We start from the raw sequence: 11,582 nt of genomic DNA on the forward strand, positions 1-11,582 counted from the left end.
AGTATGTCAGCTAATTTCATTTATTAGAACATACACCTTTAGATCAGTGGCACTCAAAATCATTTGGTGCGTTCAAAATGAATTAAAATTCTTAGCTACAAGTAAAAAAAAAAAAAAATTACGAAACAAAATAGTAATGGTAGTAGTGCTAATAGTAGTAGTGCTAGGAGAATTTTCTGTTAAATTTGCTTACCTTGAACCAGAAACTTGATTGCCTCTTTTTCCCTGTCATCTGTCAACTGGTGAGTCCGCTGTAGGTAGCTCATCACATACACATTTGGTGCAAAATGAATCATGTTTTGTTCCCCGCATCCAAACGGTAATCGGATCAGGTTGTGCAGGTTTGTCAGCGTAGGCCCCATAACGTCACCTACCATGGTAGCCACAGCGTGCTCTGAACCAGGGATGTAGTTCAGCGGAAGGCCTAGGTTAAACACCTCCAGGAAACTGTTCTCAGCATCTGAAAATAAAAATATCATGAAATTGACCGGTTTAAAAATGGATATTAGACTTTACTAGATGAAATTGACTGGTTTTAAAAATGAATATTAGACTTTACTAGATGAAATTGACCGGTTTAAAAATGAATATTAGACTTTACTAAATGAAATTGACCAGTTTAAAAATGAATATTAGACTTTACTAGATGAAATTGACCAGTTTAAAAATGAATATTAGACTTTACTAGATGAATTTGACCAGTTTAAAATGAATATTAGACTTTACTAGATGAAATTGACCGGTTTAAAAATGAATATTAGACTTTACTAGATGAAATTGAATGGTTTTAAAAATGAATATTAAACTTTACTAAATGAAATTGACCAGTTTAAAAATGAATATTAGACTTTACTAGATGAAATTGACCAGTTTAAAAAATGAATATTAGACTTTACTAAATGAAATTGACCAGTTTAAAAATGAATATTAGACTTTACTAGATGAAATTGACCAGTTTAAAAATGAATATTAGACTTTACTAGATGAAATTGACCGGTTTAAAAATGAATATTAGACTTTACTAGATGAAATTGAATGGTTTTAAAAATGAATATTAAACTTTACTAGATGAAAATGACCAGTTTAAAATGAATATTAGACTTTACTAGATGAAATTGACCAGTTTAAAAATGAATATTAGACTTTACTAGATGAAATTGACCAGTTTAAAAATGAATATTAGACTTTAATAGATGAATTTGACCAGTTTAAAAATGAATATTAGACTTTACTAGATGAAATTGACCGGTTTAAAAATGAATATTAGACTTTACTAGATGAAATTGAATGGTTTTAAAAATGAATATTAAACTTTACTAAATGAAATTGACCAGTTTAAAAATGAATATTAGACTTTACTAGATGAAATTGACTGGTTTAAAAAATGAATATTAGACCTTACTAAATGAAATTGACCAGTTTAAAAATGAATATTAGACTTTACTAGATGAAATTGACCAGTTTAAAAATGAATATTAGACTTTACTAGATGAAATTGACCGGTTTTAAAAATGAATATTAAACTTTACTAGATGAAAATGACCAGTTTAAAATGAATATTAGACTTTACTAGATGAAATTGACTGGTTTAAAAATGAATATTAGACTTTATTAGATGAAATTGAATGGTTTAAAAATGAATATTAGACTTTATTAGATGAAATTGACCAGTTTAAAAATGAATATTAGACTTTACTAGATGAATTTGACCAGTTTAAAAATGAATATTAGACTTTACTAGATGAAAATGACCGGTTTAAAAATGAATATTAGACTTTACTAGATGAAAATGACCAGTTTAAAATGAATATTAGACTTTATTAAATGAAATTGACCGGTTTAAAAATGAATATTAGACTTTACTAGATGAAATTGACTGGTTTTAAAAATGAATATTAGACTTTACTAGATGAAATTGACCGGTTTAAAAATGAATATTAGACTTTATTAGATGAAATTGACTGGTTTTAAAAATGAATATTAGACTTTACTAGATGAAATTGACCAGTTTTAAAAATGAATATTAGTCTCTACTAGAAGTTCAATCAATTTTGTTGGCAAAATGTTGAATGTTGTTGTGATCTATTTTAATAACAATACCTTCTTTTCTCCATATTCTGAATTCACCAAGTGACCCCCACCCTGTTGAAAATCCGATGTAATCAACATACACATCATTTTGTGACTGCCACCTCATAATAACAGAACTGTTACTAGGGACTTCACCGTAACCAACCTGCAATAGCCACACAAATACGACAAAATGTTTATATTAATTCTTATTTTTTCACACATTATTATAATCCAAAGGCCATATACACATGTTCAAATTTTTTTGGTAATATTGGTTTAGTTAAAATTGGCATTTGACCTACAAAAAAAATTTCAATGACCTCTCACAAGCTAAGGATAGAAAATACAAAAGATTAGAAACATGGTGGAGATAGTCATTACTGTATTAATATTTTTTCAAATAATCAGTGACATATCAGATATTAGAATAACCTCTCTTACCATGATTAAGCCATTATCGAATGTTACCCAGAATGCCTTAAATTCATCCCATGACATAATGCCTGGGGTTGCAGCAGTCACCAAGTGGTCACCTGACAAAGATGGAAAGAATTGCATCAATAAGCATCACCTGCTTACAAAATTATGCAAATTTCTAGATCCAATTAAAAAAAATATATATATTAATATGAAGGTAAATATATTGCTTAAAGCAAATAGAGCACCGCGCAGTGGACAGTGCTGCTAGACCTTTGCTATAGCAGCATCGTTGATTTAATCCATGATGGTAAGTATGTAGAGCGAAATGCTAGGCCTCTGAAAGTCCCCCAGTGGTAGTTGCCAAGTTATCAGAAATTTTCATTTTTCAAAATGGTATATTTATTCAAAATTCAAATTAAGACATAAAACATAGCAGCCAAAAGGCTGAATTGCGAATTATGTTTAACAATTAAAACTATTAAAAAAATCAAACAGCAAAGATAAAAAAACAAGTACATCGAAAAAGAGAAAAATATTGCATAAGGATCGATATTGTATCCAATTCGTCATTATAAAAATTATTGTTGTTATTATTACTATTAATTTATTTAGTTAGTCAAATTTCGCGAAAAATGGTGTATAAATTACCCTGCTTTGAAGCAGCAATCCATGACTTGGTGTTCTGCCATCCTCCGAGTACAATCTCAAACAGATCCATTCCCGTTGCATCACTCGCTAGTGCAATATGAGCGTCATTCTTGGCCTTACACGCAAAGACAAACACACGTAAGGCAGATGGTTTCTTCACAAATTTGTAGTCATAGTTGTTAGGTGTAGAGATTGTTATGCGCTCTGTAACCAAATAATAATAGTAATCAAAACATCAATAATAAATGCTTGTGTCATTTGGATATACTGTACATACATCCACTATCAACAAATATTTTGATTGGACTAGTTTTTTCAATACTATACAGTATTTCATAAAATATGGTTTTAAAAATTGTCTCTTTTCACCTTTTTTATTTTTTAGTTATAATTTTGTATTCAATTCTCTATTTAAAGTATTAGTTTTCATTTCTAGATTTTTTATTTTTTTAAATTTTTTTGGTATGTTTTCATTTCTACAAAAGAAAATCCAACTCGCCAATTACAGGATGGAACGTGCTTTATAAGCCGAGTCTCTTTATTGGGCTTAGGGAGAGGAGCTGTTTCATAGTCATGAGAAAAGTTGCAAGCAAGCAAGCAAGTACCTAATTCAATACATCTCCACTATTTTATAATTTGATTATTATTATCGATAAAATGAAATTTAAAAGTAGTTTTATGATCGATATTTACCATTAGGGCAGAAGAACACGCTGTGTGTATAAAAACGAAGAATACCCTCTGGCTACAAAACAAGAAAAAGGCCATACAAGTTAACCATTAAAAGCTGTACGTAAGCATATCTACAAAGGCATGTGCATGTGAAAACAGGTACTTCCTATAGATAAGTCCTGTGACCTCCTTGGACATGAAATGTTGTCAGCAAATTCAACATTCTGTTTACTCTGTCATGTATGGTGGTAATTACTTTCATGGAAAGTGTTAACAAAAAAAGTACAAATAATATTCACCAGCTCATGGCAAAACCATGTCAGAATTAGAAATGTGAAGTCACGATCAATAATTTATGCGATGTCCAGGTTTTTGTATTTTCTAGCAAACCCACTTGGTGGTGCCCATTGCAAATGCCGGGTTGAAAGGTAAGAAGGCAGTAGTATGAGCATATTCATCACAGGTTGAACTTCCTTACATTAAAGAGTGGTCAGATACGACTCTTTGAAAAAGCAAAAATCTATTTTCGCACATGCTTTGAGGGATTTTTTGGGGAACATAACATTCTAATGAAATACACTACCCAAATTTGAATGGTATTTCCTGAAAGAGGGGCCAAATATCAGTCTATGTAGCAATTTTCAATTTTTTATGTTCGATATTCCAGGAGATATAGCTTCGTAAAAACCGTACAAAGTTAAAGGAGCCATTACCGCTATGAAAAAGGGGGTGTGGTACCTAAATTCCAAAAGGTCATAACTTAAAAACCGTTTGGAATTTGGAGCTGAAATTTTGAAACCTTTCTTTTGACATATCAAGGTATTTTTTAGAATTTTTTAAAGGAAAATCCAAGGGTGGGGGGAGGGGTGTCACATGGGAACTTTTAAATTTCTGGCTGATTTGAGCCAGAATGACCCAGCTATAAGTACAACCTTCAGAATCTTAAATCTGGGCCCCATAAACACAGAAATACTGAAATGGTGTCAAGGAAGGGTATAGTTCCTTAACAAAGTTAGATTTCAATGTGAAGTGCTTACAGGAGCCTGTGATATAAATGCATTACTGAAATTATATAATTTTTATATATTACATATAATTATATTAATTTTATATTTTGGATCTGATGTTCTCGCAACTAGAAATCATACAAAAAAATGTTCAAACAAAGCCCAAGAAAACTAAACAGTAAACATATGATAATGTAAATTGAATACAGGTACATCTAGAAAAATTTAAGAAGGGGCCCGAAACTACCTTGCAAAATAATATGAGGTTATTTACGCTACATGAACAGAATTTTTTTGCTTCAAAAAATTCCAGTGGGGGACGCGAGCTTTCTACAGAGGGCGTGTGTGCCCCAGATAGGCCACTGGTTATCAGACTTACCTCTACTGTGACTTGCTTTGAAACTTTGTCCATTGCTAATGCTTTGTTGGTTGCAACTGAATCTCCACAGCATTCCATTGACCTCAAAGCAACTACTCTAGCTGCAATCAAAACAAGAAATATAATTAAACCCATTAAATGTATAAACAGTATTAGGAAAGATCATGAAAAACTCATTGTAGATACAAAACATCTTATAAAATGATTTTGAAAATCAATTTTGTGTAATCAAATTACCCAAAAAAAAAAATTAATTTTTGTGTTGGCCACATTTTGGGAAAATCCAAAAAATGGGTAGGTTGGTGGAAAAACTTTTTTTTTAAACCAAAAATGTGTTTACGCTTGAAGTTTAAATTGAATTTATTCAGTAAAATAATATACAAGCACAGTATAAAATACACAAAATAATACAACAATTTTGGATTCGCATCGCATACCATGCACCAAAATATGCTAGGCCTTGGCCATTTCAGCCTTATTAGCTAATAAAAAAAAAAAATATTGTTCCTTGTAGTATAAAAAAAAAATACTAAAATGCCAACCCTGAATTTCGTAAAATTTGGGTCGGTCGGGCGTGGCCAAGACAATAATTTTTTTTATTTGGCCTTATATAAAATAAAAAAGAAACATACCATGTATTTTGCCTGTTCCTAGCTGGTCAAAGATCAAAGGATGGTTCACAGTTTTCATCTGATTAGGTTCCATACAATATATGAAATTCTCATGACGTTTACCAGGGTGGTTCACAAAATGTATGCCGTCAGAAAGACCTAATGTCAGCGATGCCTAGCAAAACACAAGAAAAGGAATAAAAAGAATGAACATCGAATGATAAGAATATTTATTTATTTATAAAGAAAAAACAACAACAAAGAGCCCTCCAAAATTAACCAAATTTGTGGAACACTATTGAGGGATCTCCAAGGTAGCAAAGAACAAATATTTAGCAAAAACACAAGATCAAAAAAACACCCATGGCCTCCTGACTTCACAAAGACAGTTGATAATGTGAACATGTGAATCTGGGATACTGTAGATGTGTTAATTTTCCAGATGTTTTCTTGCTCGCTGGAATAAAAGGAAACTACAAGCTTGTTTCCAGGAGACTGTTTTCATATCAGAGATTATAGACTTGCTAATGGTATTAATTTGATATTCCTAAAGCTGAAACTGAATATAAGAAAAATAGTTTTTCATTTCATGGTAGAAAGATTTGGAATAACCTTACAGATGATCTGAAATGTGCTCCTAACATACATCTTTTTAAAAGTCTACTTCCATAATTTTTTACTTTTGATTTTATCTTTATCCCTGAAAAACTTTAATCACTTGAGGATTAATATTATCTGTTTTTTATTTACATTAGCATTTTTTATCCTTATATTATAATTATTATTATTCACCAACTTTTTTTACCTTTTGTTTAAAAGGGTTATCATTTTGTCTTTAACAATTTTATTTTCCTTATATTTTGTTACTTTGCATATGGGCTTGCACGGCCTCGACGAAAAACACCCTTGGGTGAATCAAGTGTATCCGTGTAAAAATAAAATAATTATAATATTATAATCCTAAACAATTTGGGATCCCTGAAAAGTCTATTTTTTCTATTGACAAATAAGGCAACCATGCTATGCTGTTCATGAGTGTTAATAATATAACAAGGAATACAGTATAGAAAAATATTTCTTGAATGTTTGCATGGCGAGTATTAATAACAAAACCATAAAACTTTTGGTACACCATGTGTAATAATATGGTTTTTGAGGTAAAACTACTGGTTGGATATCTTGAAAACAACCAACTAATATATAGAACCCAACATATCTGGTGGGTTATGGTTGCAATGAAAAACATAGAATTACTAGGCCTATATTTAAGGAAATCCCCACAAATGGATCCCAAACATCCAAATGTGAATTTCTTTGGACAGAAAAAAAACTTTGAAAATTGAGGGAAGCCAACCTCTGGTAAATATCAATGAAGTCTACTAATACAGTACTTGGAAGTAGATGTTTAAGAGCTTTTCAGTATTGAATGCAAAATGGCATCAAGCCAAACACAGAGCCTAACCTTCCTAAACAAAATCCACCCACTAAACATACAACCACAAAAAAACTGACTTTGCAAACTACTTTTACTTAATATGACATCATCTTAGGCAAGATGTAACAGCTGGTGAGGTTTAACTAAAAATAATATGAAAGAAATTATAGAGGCAAAAAAAAAAAACGATTGACATTTCTGTTAAAACCCCAAAAATGCATTACATTTAATTTGCTGCCCACATAATTAATAAGTACTTGATCAAACTTCTTGGCAAGCAATCAGCTGAGAAGAGATAAGCACATCCTTCGTCAGTTTAACCACAGATAGAGTGTATTAGAGCTTTTGTGGTTTGACAAATATTCTTCACTTCTGGATAGCATTTTAATACGAAAACAGAAGTTTTATAATTGTAGTGATAACTCTAAGTTTAAGAAACAAATAAAACCAATCTAAAAGATTTTAGTCAGAAAGAAAAAAAAAAACTTTCCGATACAGGAATGGTTGTTTCATACTTTATAAATTTATTCATTTGTTCAAATAATGATTTAAAATTTTTAAAAAAAATTAAAAAACAAATAGAAATAATACACATTCATCAATTTCATTCCAAATGTTCAAATAATTTCATTTGGCTACTGATATATATATTTTAGTAAAGCTTTTAGTTTTAAGTTGGTCAAAACTGTTGTGGTAAGAAGTTTTACTACTGGCTTAGTACTAAAGAAAATTCATCTAAAATAAAATTTCATTACAAGTTGTCAGAGAGGAAATCTGTAGATAAAAGATAACCATCCCAAACCTACCTGTACGCAGGTGTCAAGGTAATTGTAAATTGTAATAGGAATCTTGACTTGTTCGCCACGTATCACTGCATATGGTAGAGCAAACTCAACGAAGAATGGCTTGTACGTCTTAATGGTTGACTGACTAGCAATGCCTAGCCCAGTGTGCTTGGATACTGATACCACATCTGTTACCCATGTTGTAATTGTGTCAGGAACATGAACACTAAATGTTTCTTGTTTTCGTGTTGAACTATAAGACAAAATAGACTTGATGTTATTTTCACTTCTGTTTTATATATTAGTATTATTGTTTTTCTTTAAAGTAATATAAAGGTACATTTTCACTTTAACTCCAGTAAAATTCCAGGTCTGACAGACCAGAAATCTCTAAACCTTTTGTTACTTGACAAAAATATACTTTGTTTACCAAAGAGCCCAACATTTTTGCATGACTTTCGAAAATATCACTTCTCAAGCTTTAATTCATCAATATATTTGATACCTTAAGCATGAAGTTTAAATATGCAATAACCATTTTAACAACTACAGGGGCGGATCCAAAGATGTCCAAAAGGGGGGGCCGAAATTTGGGCCGATCAAGACAACACTGAAATAGGAGGCCCGGGGGCATGCCCCCGCGAAATTTCTGTGTTTTAGACGCCGAAAATAACATTTGAGGCGTTCTGGGCTATCGTTTTTTCTTTTACTTTCTTTTTTTCTTTTCTTTTTTTCTTTTTTTTTCACCTCTCAAAAGGGCTGGGGGGGGGGGCCGGGGCCAGGTCGCCCCCCCCCCACTAAATCCGCCTCTGAACTAAATTATAGAGAGCGACGTTGGCAATAAACCATAGAAATAGGTGTAGACCTAGAGTAAAAAACAAATATCTCAACCCACTGACTGTAATATCTATGGGTCATGGGGCAGCTGAAGGGGCTCGATGATGAAATTTAAAAGCAACTACTTCAGCATAAATTTTTGCTTAACAAATTTTGGTTGGGGTGGGAGGGCCACCCAGGGGCACAAGCTCTTTTAAAAGAGCCCCCAAAGCCTATACTGTAGATATGCCACGGTTTGGGCAGCACAACAGTTTTTCTTTATTATCGTTAGTGATGTTATTAATGGTAATATTATAAATATTGCTATTATATAGTCATTTTACCTCATGTTGAAACACTGCCAAAGCCAAGTTTCGGGGAAATATGTCCTTTTTCTCGTCTCTCGTTTTGGAAGCCGAGATTCAACTTTTTCTTTGTTTAGAGAGGTGACTTCAACTCCTCCTAAAAGCAGACAACGTCAATCAACTTTTGTTTCATAATTATTATGTGACAAATCAAAATGAGCAAAGAAAATTTACTTAATTGCAAACAATGAAGAAAAATTTTTAATATATTATTTCTATCATTTGAAAATGAAATATTCGATATAATGAATAACAGGACAGCAAATAAATTGATGAAATGTGAAAAAAAATTTGCAAATAGTTTAAATATTTAAACAAATTTACCATTAATGGGAGCATTTTGATGAAATTTTAACAAAACAACGTCTGTCATAACCTTCAGACCAGCTTCCTGAAAATTAAACGTTAAATATAGAAATGAGTTTCAAATACAAAAATGTACTACAAAAAAAACAAAAACATCTAAATTCTTGAAATGCTTAGCTTGTATATCTTACTATTTGATGTAGAAAAATTGTATGCTGGGACTATCGGACGGCAATTAGTCAGTTTACGGAGGTATTTTATTCACAAAATAGATTATTTATTTTTTACTTATCAATTATTTATTCCACTCACCTACCCAACCACACAAAAACCAACCCAATCGTAGTGAAATTCATGAGATTAACTAACATCAGCCATTTCACCCAAGTGCATTTACATTCACCGTGTGATAGTATACCTAGAAAATAAACACATATCCTAATGGGAAAACCTAAGAGTGCATACCACTTGACCTTAGAGCAGCTCAAGTAGAGATTTCAAAAGGCCTTGGGTTCAAATCCTGATGGGGACATTTTTTTTTTCAAAAGATTATACTCAGCTTATCTAAAGCCTTCTTTCCATGAATTTCTTTAAATGCCTATCATTTTACTTGTCATTTTCATAATTTTATAAATGTGTTAATACAACACATATCTGAAAAAACTTCAATCTTTAATTGAATTAATTTGACTATATCACTATATAAATGTCACATTATTATTATAGAACAATATGTACTATACATTTTCTTTGAAATGAATTTTTTGATAAAATTTGATTTATTCTTTTGCTTTGAAATGGTATATTTGATATTTGTTAAGTTGAAAAAGTAATAATTTTGCCCTATATATAGAATTATGCAATTGTTTTACATTTAAAGGGGCTGGATTGATTAGTGTTTACACTATTTTCTAGCTCCTTCCTATATTGGTTTATGTATTTATTTGAATTTTATATTACTTATACTTATTGGAAAATAAAGTTGAATTTGAATTCACTTTTAACTGATTGATGATTAGCTGATTGATTGATTGATTGATTAATTGGTTAATTTTATTGATTGATTGACTGATTGACTGATGAATGGGATTCCCTTAGGTTCATTTTTTTTTTCACTTACACTAAAAGCAAAGCCTGCATCCATTCCCCCAACGTCATACCAGATTGATCGACGCTTCCTCTTTCCACCATTGTACCAAAATTCCTCATAGGCGTGTTCGTCATGGGTTGAATAGCTTCCCATTTCTTGTAAAACCTAAAATTAATAGATATAACAAAACAAGTACAATATAAAAAATGGTATTTCAATTTATTCATTTTTTTATTTATCAAAGCACTTTGGAGAAACATTGATCTTTCTAATATTAACAATAATATATAATAATCAGAACAATAATAAACAAAAATAATACAAAGAAAAACATATTTTATAAAAATAATTTAAAATATTGATAACAGTATTAGTAATAATAATAGCAATAACAAAAGCAAACATTTTAACTTTTTTATTAATCAAAAGTCAATAGTGTGCATAATACCTTACGATTTTGAAAAGAAATATAAGAAATATGAATAAATAAATCTATAAATACAATTCATAAGTGAATATGTCCATATTCCAGAAAATAAAATTCAGACCTCTCACACCACACCACACCAACCACCTTCCAGGGACAAAAAATCTATTGTTTAACCTGGTTGAAACATGGGTACAGTGTTTGATTCATTCTTTGGTTAGTTTTCATTTGATTGTTTCTTATTCTGTATTTAACATTTTGGACCACAATGGAAATAAGTTTGCCAGTTCGATATTTTATTGTGTTTTTATTATCATATATTATTTTTGTATTCAGACTAAAGACAGTTCATTAAAGAGTACAGTGGTTAACACAAGTTTTAACCAACTACGCTACACTGCTCTTAATATATTGTCAATAACTTAACAACCCAGTCACAGCCCTAAACAATTAAACTCAATCTTACTGAGTTTGACCACAAATGATCTAGGTCTGTAGCAAACTGCTACATCATCTTACTACAAAATCACACATGTTATGCCTCATAC

General features: G+C 31.0%; 1 protein-coding gene across 1 annotated transcript in view; it reads right to left on the reverse strand.

Annotated features, from left to right (window-relative positions):
- Positions 1 to 11,582, reverse strand: part of LOC117109803 (C3 and PZP-like alpha-2-macroglobulin domain-containing protein 8) — a 49,505-nt gene that overhangs the window by 13,770 nt on the left and 24,153 nt on the right. The window contains exons 17-27 of the mRNA XM_033252223.1: positions 10,638 to 10,772; positions 9,536 to 9,602; positions 9,191 to 9,308; positions 8,052 to 8,283; positions 5,832 to 5,985; positions 5,200 to 5,300; positions 3,835 to 3,886; positions 3,142 to 3,345; positions 2,515 to 2,606; positions 2,101 to 2,236; positions 194 to 460 (exon numbers count right to left, since the gene is read on the reverse strand). Of these exons, the coding sequence (XP_033108114.1) occupies positions 194 to 460; positions 2,101 to 2,236; positions 2,515 to 2,606; positions 3,142 to 3,345; positions 3,835 to 3,886; positions 5,200 to 5,300; positions 5,832 to 5,985; positions 8,052 to 8,283; positions 9,191 to 9,308; positions 9,536 to 9,602; positions 10,638 to 10,772 (1,558 nt within the window). The remainder of the gene's footprint in view (positions 1 to 193; positions 461 to 2,100; positions 2,237 to 2,514; positions 2,607 to 3,141; positions 3,346 to 3,834; positions 3,887 to 5,199; positions 5,301 to 5,831; positions 5,986 to 8,051; positions 8,284 to 9,190; positions 9,309 to 9,535; positions 9,603 to 10,637; positions 10,773 to 11,582) is intronic.

Source organism: Anneissia japonica, unplaced genomic scaffold, assembly GCF_011630105.1.
Source record: "Anneissia japonica isolate Jap-2015-1 unplaced genomic scaffold, ASM1163010v1 scaffold288289_len232728_cov185, whole genome shotgun sequence".
Classification (NCBI taxonomy): domain Eukaryota; kingdom Metazoa; phylum Echinodermata; class Crinoidea; order Comatulida; family Comatulidae; genus Anneissia; species Anneissia japonica.